At 34.5% G+C, this 15,735-nt stretch overlaps 1 protein-coding gene across 2 annotated transcripts; it reads right to left on the minus strand.

The window, feature by feature from the left end:
- Nucleotides 1-1,903: 1,903 nt before the first annotated feature.
- On the minus strand, nt 1,904-14,010 carry LOC117325125. 2 transcript variants are annotated; one of them, XR_004532147.1, is made up of 11 exons: nt 13,880-14,010; nt 11,776-11,979; nt 10,005-10,244; nt 9,223-9,321; nt 8,557-8,649; nt 7,720-7,816; nt 7,065-7,160; nt 4,712-4,807; nt 3,281-3,383; nt 2,889-2,935; nt 1,904-2,658 (listed from the first exon to the last, which is right to left on the minus strand). XR_004532147.1 is itself a non-coding variant. In XM_033881087.1 (10 exons), exons 6-10 carry the CDS (start codon nt 7,111-7,113, stop codon nt 2,579-2,581), a joined length of 375 nt encoding a protein of 124 aa, XP_033736978.1. In that variant the 5' UTR covers nt 7,114-7,160; nt 7,720-7,816; nt 8,557-8,649; nt 9,223-9,321; nt 10,005-10,244; nt 10,650-10,684; the 3' UTR covers nt 1,904-2,578. The 2 variants fall into 2 exon arrangements, 1 of the variants encoding a protein (XP_033736978.1); XM_033881087.1 differs by lacking the exons at nt 11,776-11,979; nt 13,880-14,010 and adding an exon at nt 10,650-10,684.
- Between the last annotated feature and the right edge of the window lie 1,725 nt (nt 14,011-15,735).

Raw genomic sequence — 15,735 nt, forward strand, 5'->3', positions numbered from 1 at the left:
GGCAACATTGTAACAATAGATTATTGTTTGGTTACATTGTATTAAGAGTTTATTGTTTGGCAACATTGTAACAATAGATTATTGTTTGGTTACATTGTATTAAGAGTTTATTGTTTGGCTACATTGTAACAAGAGTTTATTGTTTGGTTACATCGTAACAAGAGTTTATTGTTTGGTTACATTGTAACCAGAGTTTATTGTTTGGTTACATTGTATTAAGAGTTTATTGTTTGGCAACATTGTAACAAGAGTTTATTGTTTGGTTACATTGTAACAAGAGTTTATAGTTTGGTTACATTGTAACCAGAGTTTATTGTTTGGTTACATTGTAACAAGAGTTTATTGTTTGGTTACATTGTAACGAGAGTTTATTGTTTGGCTACATTGTAACGAGAGTTTATTGTTTGGCTACATTGTAACAAGAGTTTATTGTTTGGCTACATTGTAACCAGAGTTTATTGTTTGGCTACATTGTAACCAGAGTTTATTGTTTGGCTGCATTGTAACAAGAGTTGCATTGTAACGAGAGTTTATTGTTTGGTTACATTGTATCAAGAGTTTATTGTTTGGTTACATTGTAACCAGAGTTTATTGTTTGGATACATTGTAACAAGAGTTTATTGTTTGGCTACATTGTAACCAGAGTTTATTGTTTGGTTACATTGTATTAAGAGTTTATTGTTTGGTTACATTGTAACAAGAGTTGATTGTTTGGTTACATTGTAACAAGAGTTTATTGCATGACTGTATTTGTATTCACAGGATTGTTTTAAAACGGTACCATGAACTTTTAAGTATCACCTTCGTATAACAGTAAACCGACCCGAAAAACGTTAAAACAATCAGCTAGGCGAATCCTTGGTTGATGATGCAGATTACAATATTGATCAGATTAGCATTGTTTTACATGGATGGTAATTAGTGATATATAAATGGCTGATTATATGATATTTCAACATTGATGTATCATAGTCCATCGGTTGTTTTGAATCATTATCGTATACAACCATTCTGTCTGCAAAACCTACTTTATATAATGGCAACAACAAAGTAATTCTCAATAAAATCCATACGCTCTCGGGTATGACGCTAATATCAGCAGGGCAACCGATGAGTTAAACGTCGCTCTCGGACACAAAGACACACAACAATCATTCCTAAAGTAGTCCCACGTCGATTTCCTATAACTAACGGCCTACAATGACGCTTGTGAAATATTAGATATCAAATAGGTCATAAAGAGGCCCGCCGAATCACTGTACACAACCCACTCATAGATCATATACCCACGTAAAAACTAGTCCATTCCATCATACCGGTCAGGTTTACGTATCGTCAATGTTTCTACAGTCTGGTTCTGTGCTGACCAAACAGATTTAACACGGGTAGTCAAAAGAACATATCAAACTACAGCCAGACATTTCTTGTGATGTATAAAACATTGACCATATATGGGCATGTCTCCATAATGTTTAAGACCGGGATAGAATACATCCCATGTCTACTGGCTTGTAATTGCATATATACTACTAGTGTTAGCTTCCCGAACAGCTGAGATGACTTCCAACAGCTTTATTTATAAGTAAATATTAGAGTAAAGTTTGAGCTAGATGGGCATGTTGAAGCTAGCGTAGCTACATTGTAATTTGGTGTTAAGTTCTGTTCGTCTACGATCAGACATATCTCTGATTTTATCGATTTCCGACCATAACCAAACAACAACGCCACCTTGCGTGCAATAGCAGAACAATGTCTAACAATCCTGTATGAACACTCGGATCGCTCTGATTTTATCAATCCTTTTTTTTGCAAATAATTTTCAAAATGGTTCCTCTACGAATGGTTCCATCACAGACAGCAGGTATCAACTCACTACGTATGAAAAATACTAGGGAGCCAATCAAAGTAGACAGATTATCCATGTGTAATCCCTACAATATGGCTGGCATAACGATATACAAATGTAGTGTGCTGTACCAGGCGTTACAGAGTTATCTATCTTCGAACACTGTTTTATCATAGTATGACAATAGGAATGTATTTTATAAATCTGAAATGCGAGTTGAAAATGTCAGTAAATTAATTGAGTGTTCTGTTTCCGAATTTCAACATAAACATCGATCTTGCTCAAGATATCAATCACAAATCTGTATCATATCTGTGTCAGCGTCTAACAAAAAGTCATTCCTCGTAGGACAAACCAGTAAAATAATAATATATAATAGATGTAGTTTTGGTGCATATATCTTAATTTGGAGCCAAATCACCAAACTCCTTAAAAAAACTAAGCGAACATAATGACATCTTGACAAAAAAACGTATTTTACTAGATACAAATGTGTAACGCGCAAGACGCCATACGTCAGATATGTCATTGTGCTTAAAATTTAGAAATTTGATATCAAAAAGTTTAAGATTGAAATTTTGAGTTTATAATTAGATATTCTATGAACTCGCCGAATATTTCCATATCAACAATAAAAAAATATTGCCCGTACTTCTTCTGACAGTGTTTCCGAAAGTAGGATATACGCAATACAGTCCGGGCAGGGAACAATGTTTTCTGTCGAACAACAGTTTAGTCCATAACGACCCCAGCATTGCTGTAGACATTGTGCTGGTCCATTTCCATTGTGGTATTGTCAGCAGAGAAGGGTTCTACAGAAAAGAGGTTAAACAACTATGACACGAGTGATGTTTTGGTATTTCTTGTTAACATTTTAGACATATAACATCTTAGGTAAAGACATTAACAATTTCCCACAGAAAACCCCATTTTCCCTTCGAATATATAATTCAACGACGGTTAATTTTATCTAAATATTATATCATTAAGTTAATATTGTGTCGTTTATTAGTGGATATTGATAACAGAAAACATAACGTACCTTTTCGCTTTGCTAGCCTGGAAATTGGTGAGTACTTTTGTTTTATTCTGCAAATCGGTCAGTATAACATTTACATCAATATTTGCTGCTAAACTGCAGTTTATTTAATAGTGTGAGCGCCAAACATCAATTATCTATTATTCAAGCGTTCCTACAACGTGTCGCACGGCTTAAAACATTACAATATCTTCAAACAAACTTCATTTATTTATACAGAACGTTATAAAAGGTTCGGAAATGACGAATGTAAACCAAGACGTATGGGAGCACAGAGTACCGACAGAAAATCAAGTGAAGTAAATCAATCACATGGAATGCTCGAAATTATCAAACGTTTTTGTAATTTAGTAAACCAGTACGGGGAAGACACACGGATCACATTTGATAAATACCTTATCACAATGAGAAGGCAGAGCGCTGTAACGAAGGCCAACAGTACAGGGAAAACCACCTTTACCACCAAACAGTCCTCTTTGGATCCTGTAATCGGCAAGTCTGAAAAATAAATACGATAGAATGGGTTAACACAATCAAACAAAGTCAGAAATCAAAATAATATCAATTAATTTAACAAAATATTGTATATATTTCATTGACAAACAATATCTTAACCAACAATGTTGCAATGACCTGACGTTATACGGTTTTCATCCCGAGAAAGTGTAAATAATCTGATGTATGTGATTTGTCTATTTATTTTATTAAAAGATAAATAAATAAGAACAAAAACAAACAAAAAAAACCAACTTTTGATGACATCTATTTCCTAATGAGTAAACGAAAGCAATACAAAGGGGAATAACTCCATCATACCACCATGACCATCCTAGTAAAATGTACAGATGCTTCAATGTCCACCCTGGTAAATTGTACCCATACTACCATGACCACTCTGGTAAACTGTACCCATACTACCATGAACACCCTGGTAAACTGTACCCATACTACCATGAACACCCTGGTAAATTGTACCCATACTACCATGAACACCCGGGTAAACTGTACCCATACTACCATGAACACCCTGGTAAATTGTACCCATACTACCATGAACACCCTGGTAAACTGTACCCATACTACCATGACCACTCTGGTAAACTGTACCCATACTACCATGAACACCCTGGTAAACTGTACCCATACTACCATGAACACCCTGGTAAATTGTACCCATACTACCATGAACACCCGGGTAAACTGTACCCATACTACCATGAACACCCTGGTAAACTGTACCCATACTACCATGAACACCCTGGTAAACTGTACCCATACTACCATGACCACCCTGGTAAACTGTACCCATATTACCATGAACACCCGGGTAAACTGTACCCATATTACCATGAACACCCGGGTAAACTGTACCCATATTACCATGAACACCCGGGTAAACTGTACCCATACTACCATGAACACCCGGGTAAACTCTTAAATATTCAAACGTCAGCCTTAGTAAGAACCTTTACACGTCCGTCAGCCTTAGTAAGACAAGTCACGGTAATGTGATGGAGTATAGATACCTGTACACGTCCGTCAGCCTTAGTAAGACAAGTCACGGTAATGTGATGGAGTATAGATACCTGTACACGTCCGTCAGCCTTAGTAAGACAAGTCACGGTAATGTGATGGAGTATAGATACCTGTACACGTCCGTCAGCCTTAGTAAGACAAGTCACGGTAATGTGATGGAGTATAGATACCTGTACACGTCCGTCAGCCTTAGTAAGACACGTCACGGTAATGTGATGGAGTATAGATACCTGTATACGTCCGTCAGCCTTAGTAAGACACGTCACGGTAATGTGATGGAGTATAGATACCTTCACACATTCCGTCAGCCTGAAGACAGCGTTTCCCTGGACAACAGGCGGGGCATGTTTCCTCACAGGTGAATCCATATTTACCAGGTGTGCAGCCTTGAAAAACAAGTGGCACAGATTATAACTAGTTTTGGTGAACGAAATTACCGTCTGTTGTGATAATCTGAGTTAAACCCCTTGAAAGATTTTTCCAAGTAGAAGTCATTTGCTATATGTTATTTCATAAAAAGCATGTGTGCTGACACATAATGTTCGCAAGGATTGATTAGGATTGATATGGTCTGGCTTGATCTTATTCCTGCGGAACTTCTTTTCCAGAAAGAAAATGGTATTGGGTATAGCGAGTTCCAGTGTGACCTGTGTGGCGGCCGTCTATAGTAGTGAAGTATGGCCATCCAGCCACCGATAGTGTACATATCATTAGATTAACGATCATCGACACCGAATGCTTTGATATACTTTAAATTGGGAAGGTCCATAATGTTACTCTTACGTAAATTAAGAATACTTGAATACTGGTGTAAATTAATTTCTGCCAAGAATGGTATTTTAAAAACATGTTACGAATATATGTACAACGATTGTGAGGTGAATCCTAATTGTAAAAATTGGGTGGCTAAAGTCAAACAAGAGCTTGGCTTATTAGGTATGATGGACAGTCGGGTTTCCCAACATGTCATAAATATAAGTAATTTTATATCTATTATAAAACAACGTTTGTAAGACAAAGGAGAATGCGAGATTTTTTTTTTAATCTTAGAAATGTGATTATACAGGCATACTTTAGATCAGTTAGCGTTGCAAACTTATCTATCTTCTCATTGTCTTCTTATCGGATCACGCAGGCAGAGGAACGTAACTCGGCATCTTGGAAACTGCCCTTTATATGTGTGTGTATCGTCTTTAAATTAGTTATATTTCTATCGACTGGCAATACGAAAGAATTGTGTGATTTAGGAAATCTATCCATCAAGCAAACATATCAAGAAGAAATTATTTAGATAAGATATGAATGACCCTGGAAATATTTATTGTAATTTAATTAATGTAAATCTTGTATCTACCAACTGTATCAGTTTTCGATTTATAAAGATTTAAGGTTGAATTTTTATACTTGTCCGAATAGACCGGCAATTATATATATTTATATGTAACCCTGGGAAATACCAATCTAATTAAAATTAGACTTGTAATTTCCGCTCCTCGATACCCCGTAGGAGGTCATCTCAGCATGACCTTTGAGCCTCAAATATAAGCCAATGAAAACAGATCAATCACGTCATTAATCAACCAATGACAAAGAGTCTTATATCCGAGCCTTCGGTTGCGTCTCCTTAGTATTTCGACTCAATTCAGCGCTTGATTTGAAATACATGTACGCAAAATTTCAAAAACATAACTGCATTATGTTAATGGCAACGGTAATAGAAATATTGCTAATCCTCTGGACGTTACATTGAAAGAAGAACAGAAAACGATTAAACAATATCTCATCGACAGGACGGATTGTGTTGCCAACTGGATTTCGAAAACCGTTACCGTACACGTTATTCCCTTTCAAACTAATTTTCACGACGCTGTCTATCTCTCGTACAATGAAGGAAAAACCAAACGGACAGCACACGTTTGTTAAATTATAAATTCGTTGAGATGTCTTGGTGAGCCGGAGTGGGGGCGAAGCCATGTTGTTTACCGCTGCTATTGACCATTGGAATACCTCGGGAATGTTGTGTACGTTTCTATACTTGCGAAGAATGAAATCACACCGACAATTAGACTGGATTACCTGCCTTAGTACATTTCTCTCCGCTAGGCTGCGGTCATGAATACGAATAGTATTTTCGAAGCGAAGCCTAGCGGAGAGAAGAAAAACTACGGCAGGTAATCCAGTCTAACCGACAATTTCATAGGCGGCGATTTGATTGGCTTAGCTCAAAGGTCATGCTGTGATGACCTCCTACGGGGAATCGTTAGATCTTGTATTGTAGTGTATCGTAGAGTGTCGTAGAGGAGTGGAAATTACAAGTCTAATTTTAATTAGATGGGGTAAATACTAGCCGCAATATAACGCTCGGCTAGGAAGATCTGCTCTTTAAGATCGGTTGAGCGTAAGACTAGTAAGCCAGAGGTCCCGAGTTCAATTACATGTGTATATCAGTGACATAAAGGTAAAGATGACACAACGAATCAATCATTTTCAACTCCAAGTCATTCCATGTATGTGAATTGTTATACTTGTCATAGTATTAGAGTTACATTACATACATGTAATTGAACTCCCCCCGATTTATCAGTACATACCTGTAATTGCCCCCCCCCCCCCCCCCCCCCCCCCCGAGATATTAGTACTTACCTGCACATGTCCCCGCCGTTTGTTCACACACGTGATTCCTGCAATCCATCGGGCAAGTTTTGTCACAGTATGCGCCAAATTTTCCCGTTACACAACCTGGTATTGATCATGTAACATGTTTTTGATAATGTTAGGTTACAATGTAAGCTGGTAATATCGGAAAGCAAAAATCTATAGTGTCAACGCGTAAACTAATGTTAACAGACAACAGTCGAGGACTTTTACAATCCAGAAATATAATTGATAGAAATTTATTAACAAATCGTTTAATTATTCTTATATATCCTTTTCTCGAGAATATTTTTAATTAGAGAACTTTAATTCCCATTTTGTACACTACAATGATATATCATTCTTTCCCGAAATAACAACTGGTTTTGAACGTTTTCTCATAAATGCGAGAAACATGTATTTGTCTCTAGATTTAGTGTCCGTATTTCATATGCACTGGAATAATCGAAAAAGGCCAATAACAAAACAAAAAAAAAAAAAAAACTGCTCACGAATGCAAAAAGCACGTTGGTTTGGCTAGCATCAATGTCAGAAATGACAAGAATTTATAGACAAAACTGGCAATATCAAATTTCTACTATAATCAATATATAACTAATCAAGCGTATTGTGACAGTTAATTTTACTACCATTGTGTAATCACCTTTTTTACAATATCCTCCGGTCCGTTTCACACTGGCCACCACTACAAGTAGAGGGACATGTCACACATAGGTCACCGAACGTTCCATCCGGGCACTCTGTTGATACATGTTAATATGACAGACCACAATTGAAGTCCCATCAAATGTATGTATTTCAGGAAAATAAATCAAATGCCTCTTTTAACTTGATTTTCGTTTATGAATTGAATGTGGATTTATAGTAGAGATGTCAATCTAGGTTTTGTAATGAAAAATAATAATATTGGTAATGTATTTTGTGCTCCAGAATCCTGTGTGAAGAGTCCTGATTTGACTTCTACCCCTGACCCGGATGTATATAATCCACGCTGGTGACACATGTTGCCAGCTATCTCCAGAATATGCCCAACATGCCGTCAGATACTTTAACATTTTGCTTCTCAGATGTTGGTCTTAGCCAGGTGAGATGGAAAATCGTATATGAGATTTTGTGAATTTATTATGAATTTTAATGTTTAGCAAAGCTAATTGTGGTCTCAGTCCTAATATTCTGAGGTAAGGAACAGGTAAAACGTATCAACTGTAACAGTCGACTTTGATCTATAGCCGTTAACATCATAATAACTTTAATTTCTACTATTTCAGTAAGATCTTTTGAAACTAATGATAGTATGTCGCCGATATTGCACACATTAAATATACTGTAAAAGGAGATTATAGACCGTTACTATTGCCGTATTGTTCGAGGAGTTTAATAACAAGTACAATTATATAATACATGATGAATTTATTGAAGGGGTAACGTTATCAAAAATGAATTACACCCAATACAATGTTTATAACCCAGTCTACATTACCTGAACAAGCACCTGATTCCATATCACAGTCACCAAGGCAATGCTGACAGGCCGAACATCTCCGTCCACCTTTATAGTATCCTGGACCACAACCTTTGGTAGATGGATTAATTATAACGATATTTAAACAAGGTAACAAATACATTTTAGAAACAAATAAAGCGTTATTATACAGAAAGTGGTTTGATTGCGTACTTGGTTGATCTTGTGTCCTGATTTGACGTGTAAATAAGAAGAGTAGCATTTGTATACTGGTATAGCACGTATATACACAACTGTTACATAATCTAAATTTAATTTAATGTTTAATTACTAACGAGGAATTATAAATTCAACTTGCAAATTATTTATATAACATGTACAGAAGACGTAGCAGATTATGGTAATGTTGATTTTAAACAGTGTCTGGCTGAATATCACGTAACATTACATTTTATAATTTTGTATTTTATCGTGGTAAAGATGACTGATATCCGATGTCCCCATCTGCATTAGCTCGAGTGGTTGAAGTCATTGGCCATCATTTGCCACATAATCACTGACCAGTAAGCAAAAAACATTAACCCAACATAAAATGTGTAATTTTTGTTTGATGTCATTTGTTTGAGTTGTCTTCTATTTGATAATGTATTGACATATCTACATCCCATACCTAGGTTTACTTACGGAGACATGTACCAGTGGAGGGATTACAGATTCCGTCTACACAACTCGCATCACAGGTCAGGTAGCAATTGCCATTGCCGTATTGACCAGGGGGGCAACCTGTATAAAACCAGGAGAGTAAAGTAGTTTATCTGTAGGAGAAAGTATTAAATGGAGTCATCCAGGATAGTAAATTAGTTTACATGTAGGAGAAAGTATAAATAGAGTCACCCAGGATCAGGAAATGAGGATAACGTATTAATTCTGCGGATTCTATGAAGCCATACTATTCTATAACACCATTACGTAGATTATACCGTGAATTTTACACAGATGTGGTAGATAACATGTAATTAGCTGACAGCACGCGCTGTTTATTCCATTAGCATTTTTTTTTTATTTTCTATTTATTTCCCCCTTATTTTGATGATATCTTTGGATGGTATTTTCACTTCCACATCTATTGCAGTGTAAAGAATGAACTAAAAGACATAAGATATTAACACCTTTCAATCATTCAACTTAAACGGTACAGTTTCAACGATACATCTTAAACGGTACAACTAAAGTCTAAAACGGTACAACTTAAATCGTACAACTTAAAATGTGTACAACTTAAAATGTGTACAACTTAAATGGTACAACTTAAATGGTACAACTTAAATGGTACAACTTAAATGCATTTTAATGTTTAATGTATTAAAACTTAAATGAAAATCATAGAATACATAACACGCAAAAAAGTTATACGGTAAAACAGCGGGAAACCATATAATAACTAGGTTAAGAAAATAAATATTTACCATAGACTTCCACTTCACAAAGCTCCAGAATGGCGTTGGTTGAGTACCAGCTCCGCAGTTTTATCCGCCGGTCTACGTAGATGGTAACATACTGGCCGATTCCTTGACATGTGTTGTTTCGGATGCTCGGTAGAGCGCATTTGGTGGGAGTTTTATCTGTGTAGCAATATTGGCCTGGTGCCCATTCACTTGTGTTTGAGAGAATTATTTCGTAGCCTCCCAGTCGATGCTCCCACCCATCTAATTAAATAACATGTAAGAATTTAATAACAGTATCCACTCGTCAAAATAAAATTAGAATTAATTTCCATCCTCAAATTAATCAGTATCCACTCGTCAAAATAAAATTAGAATTAATTTCCATCCTCAAATTAATCAGTATCCACTCGTCAAAATAAAATTAGAATTAATTTCCATCCTCAAATTAATAAGTGTCCACTCGTCTGATTTAATTAAAACTAACTTTCTTTGCTCAAATTAATCAATATTCACCCGTCTAAGTAAGTTAAGAATAACTTGTTTATACTCAAACTAATCAGTATTCACCAGTCTGATTCAATTGATAATTATAAGGACGTTTTCTATGACTACGTAAACATACCTCTGTAGTATATTATGACGTTTTCTGTGACCACGTAAATATACCTCTGTAGTATATCAGGACGTTTTCTATGACTACGTAAACATACCTCTGTAGTATATTATGACGTTTTCTGTGACCACGTAAATATACCTCTGTAGTATATTAGGACGTTTTCTATGACTACGTAAACATACCTCTGTAGTATATCAGGACGTTTGTTAGGACCACGTAAACATACCTCTGTGGTATATCAGGACGTTTTCTATGACTACGTAAACATACCTCTGTAGTACATTATGACGTTTTCTATGACTACGTAAACATACCTCTGTAGTATATCAGGACGTTTTCTATGACTACGTAAACATACCTCTGTAGTATATTATGACGTTTTCTGTGACCACGTAAACATACCTCTGTGGTATATCAGGACGTTTTCTGTGACCACGTAAACATACTTCTGTAGTATATCAGGACGTTTTCTATGACCACGTAAACATACCTCTGTGGTATATTAGGACGTTTTCTATGACTACGTAAACATACCTCTGTAGTATATCAGGACGTTTTCTATGACTACGTAAACATACCTCTGTAGTATATTAGGACGTTTTCTATGACTACGTAAACATACCTCTGTGGTATATCAGGACGTTTTCTATGACCACATACCTCTGTAGTATATCAGGACGTTTTCTATAACCACATACCTCTGTAGTATATCAGGACGTTTTCTATGACCACATACCTCTGTGGTATATCAGGACGTTTTCTATGACTACGTTAACATACCTCTGTGGTATATTAGGACGTTTTCTATGACCATGTAAACATACCTCTGTAGTATATCAGGACGTTTTCTATGACCATGTAAACATACCTCTGTAGTATATTATGACGTTTTCTATGACCATGTAAACACACCTCTGTAGTATATTAGGACGTTTTCTATGACCATGTAAACATACCTCTGTAGTATATTAGGACGTTTTCTATCACCACGTAGACATACCTCTGTAGTATATTATGACGTTTTCTATGACTACGTAAACATACCTCTGTAGTATATTATGACGTTTTCTATGACCACGTAAACATACCTCTGTAGTATATCAGGACGTTTTCTATGACCACGTAAACATACCTCTGTAGTATATCAGGACGTTTTCTATGACCACGTAAACATACCTCTGTAGTATATCAGGACGTTTTCTATGACAGCCTCCTGCTGTAGATTCACTTGCCACCAGGCTTCTTTAAACCCTAAATGACTGGTATGTATACAACAATGTGTGTTAACTTGTTGCTGTTTACAGCCATCCACTGCTAAGTTACTCGTCCACGCACCGTAGAGGCTACTCTGATTGGTAGGCTTGTTGAGACTCAAGTTTACTGCAATGGAACTTAATTACGTGTATACATTCATCAGCAATCACAACATGTCACTACAAACATTAATCTATATAATATCAACGCATCCCTAAAATAAAATAACAACAAAATACACAACATTTAATATAACACCTTAACATCTGTATTTAGTAACCGGTACCTGTGGTTAAAGTGATAGGATTAACGATATTTACGTGAAAAATATATATGTCCAGGAAACGACCCTCAAATAGAAGAAATAAATTATATAAATGTAACTTACACTGTCATTTTTTTTTTCAAATTCATAACCGTATCTAAAGATATATTAATTGTAGGTTGCAGCGAACTCATTATTGTCCATAATAACCTCAAGTAAATGTTCAAAATCTCGCATTTCTCGCGTATTAAGAAAGGTAAAAAAATGTTTCATCCATTATATATTATATAGCTTCATCCATTAGATAGTGTGCCATCCATTAGATATGATGTAGTTTCATCCATTAGATTTGATAAAGTTTCGTCCATTATATATTATATTGTTTCGTTCATTAGATATATTGTTTCATCCATTATATACAGAAAAAGTGTATCATAAAGTTTCATACATTATATATTATATAGTTTCATCCATCAGATATTATATTGTTGCATCCATTAGATATCATATAGTTTCATCATTGAGATATTATAAAGTTTCATCCATTATATATTATATAGTTTCATCATTGAGATATTATAAAGTTTCATCCATTAGATATCATATAGTTTCATCATTGAGATATTATAAAGTTTCATCCATTCTATATTATATAGTTTCATCCATCAGATATTATATTGTTGCATCCATTAGATATCATATAGTTTTATCATTGAGATATTATAAAGTTTCAACCATTAGATATTATATTGTTGCATCCATTATGTATCATAATCCTTCATCCATTATATATTGTGCCATCCATTAGATATGATGTAGTTTCATCCGTTAGATTTGATAAAGTTTCGTCCATTATATATCATAATGCTTCATCCATTAGATATTATATTGTTTCGTCCATTAGATATATTGTTTTATCCATAATATATTATATAATTTCATTCATTAGATAGTATATCTTTTTATCCATTAGCTTTATTGTTTCATCCATCAGATATTGTATAGTTTCATCCATGATATATTATATAGTTTCATCCATTATATACTATATTGTTTTATCCATTAGCTATCATTGTTCATCCTGAGATATTATTTAGTTTCATTCATTAGATATTATATAGTTTCGTTCATTATGTTTTATATTGTTTTATCCGTTAGATTTTTTTTATAGTTTCTTACATTAGATTTCATATTGTTACATGCATTAGATATCATATTGCTTCATGCATTAGATATTATACAGTTTCATCCATCAGATGTTATATAGTTTCATCCATTAGATATTGTAAAGTTTCATCCATTAGATATCATATAGTTTCATCCATTAGATATCATATAGTTTCATCCATCAGATGTTATATAGTTTCATCCATTAGATATTATATTGTTTCATCCATTAGATATTATATTGTTTCATTCATTAGATATTATATAGTTTCATCCATTAGATGTTTTATTGTTTCATCCATTAAATATAATATAGTTTCATCCATTAGATATCATATAGTTTCATCCATTAGATATTATATAGCTGTGTCAATTAAAACAGATGATTTTTTGTGAGGAAATATAGTAGATCTTATGTGTTTAATATAAAACTACACTATATCGCTGTTTCGTACTTCTATGACTCTGTCAGTGATCATTGGCGCCAAATATCAAAATGAACTAAAACAAATGATTAAACACAGCACGGAATTGTTAAACATTTTGGCAGGTTAAGCTTGAAGTCTTCAATACAAGTACCTATATGTATATTACCTGAAGCGTTTGTCGGGTGCCATGATAAAGTTATAAAAATCACCAAGACGTAGATTCGTAGCATCTTCGTCGCAATACTACAGGAACAAGGCAGCAGGAACTTCCACAACAACCCGATATTAACCCAATACAGCTTGTTTAATAACTGGCGAGGCATGTAAATAAGGATATCCTGTTTCTAATAGGCTTATCGACGAGATAATTAACAACATTGTGATACTTTTATGATGTAATGAACATTGTTATAGGTCAGCTTTGTTTATATCAGATTGTTAATACACAATATACGAATAGCTGTCTTCAACTTTATCGCGGTACATGTAGCTCTAATTTCCAATTAATACATTTCGCGACTCTTTCTTTCGGATTCCTTTCTTTCCACTTCATCAGTAAGTTAATCTTTTTGTACATAAAATCTAGTTTGTATTGATAGGTACAGGCAAATTTATACCTAGATAATTCTGTATGATATGAAACTATAATGACTGTGCTGATAATTGTGAAGTTTGTCTCTTGACTGGGTCAATCACAGTGTTAACTTATTCTGTATCAAATTGTGCGGCATGCCTGGAATAATTGTTGAAATGGTTACTGGTCTGTCGATCACGAGGTAGACGCGTACCCTGCCGGAACACCTGGTCTTGATTTCCTCATACTGTTCAATGGTATCTATGTAAATCGATACGCTGATAATATTTTCCATGTTTAGATTTAGATTTAGAAGTCGATATTATCTGTTTTCTGTATGATATTATGGAATTAATCTCGGATTGATCGTTTACGGGTATTCGGGGATAATATATTAATTTCCCTTGCCAACAATAAATTTAAAAAATAAACGTGGGCGTAGATTTGTTTTACATCATTTTATTTTCTTAACCAATGGTTGGCACCTTTCAATAAAATTGACATAAGTTATTTAAAATAGATTTAAAACTGCACTATATATATTGACATATAGCATGTTAAAATCATTTCATTATAAAAGCACTCTGTATAAAATTTATCATTTTAAACATCATATTAAGAATCCACATATAAAAGTAGATGCAAAAATTGTGTATTACATATATGTACACGTCTCTCATAACATTTAATGGATACTTTCATAGATCAGTCCATTAAAGTTAAATCTCGATGTGCTGTTATATGTACAATATGTCAATGGTCTCCAATACCATTTCAATTTCCAATTATACCATGTTGATATGCTAACACGCCCTCTTAACATTTACACTAATTAGATATGTTATACACACATATTATACGATACAAACATTGAGATGAGGCATTATATTTCTTGCTAGTAAGGGAATTATAGAAACAAATGCATGTAATATCGAAGTCACTATGGGTAACAGACGTATTAAGTTATACATTTGTACATCTCAACCTAGATTCAGATTATAAATAAACACATAGTTAACCAGAGCAAAAATCCCAGGTAAATAATACTCTGAATTAACATAATTCAAATGCGTAATATCTGGGTTTATGTCAATGTATTCGTACTAGTAATAATCTCGTAGATTACATGAAGACGGTAGAGGAGTAAAGGATTTTCTTTGGAACCCTTCCGATGATTTTAAAGGAGCATTTTGTTAGGCTATTACGATGGTAGTGCTATAAATATCCCAAAAGTAACCCATTTAACCTGACTGTCACATTTGTACAGACTTGTGAAAGATAAGAACTGTGCAGCACTTTAATAAATTTGGTCCATTTTCCTCGATCACAAAGCTTCACTTCATCAAGGACTCACCAAATGCTCAAACATAAATAAATATAGTTTGAAGTGGTTCTCAACTTTGCAGTTGTAATGGCAAATTACTAATTAATGAAATAGAGAGTAAATA

This window comes from Pecten maximus, chromosome 4 (genome assembly GCF_902652985.1).
Source record: "Pecten maximus chromosome 4, xPecMax1.1, whole genome shotgun sequence".
NCBI classification, from domain to species: Eukaryota; Metazoa; Mollusca; class Bivalvia; order Pectinida; family Pectinidae; genus Pecten; species Pecten maximus.

Excerpts from the sequence above, each read along its gene's own strand:
- LOC117325125 (XM_033881087.1), bottom strand. The coding sequence starts at position 7,113 with ATGGATTGCAGGAATCACGTGTGTGAACAAACGGCGGGGACATGTGCA. Across the intron at positions 4,808-7,064 it reads AACGGCGGGGACATGTGCAG|GCTGCACACCTGGTAAATAT; the intron begins GTAAGTACTAAT and ends TTGTTTTTCAAG. Across the intron at positions 2,936-3,280 it reads TGCCTTCTCATTGTGATAAG|AATAAAACAAAAGTACTCAC; the intron begins GTATTTATCAAA and ends ACCGATTTGCAG.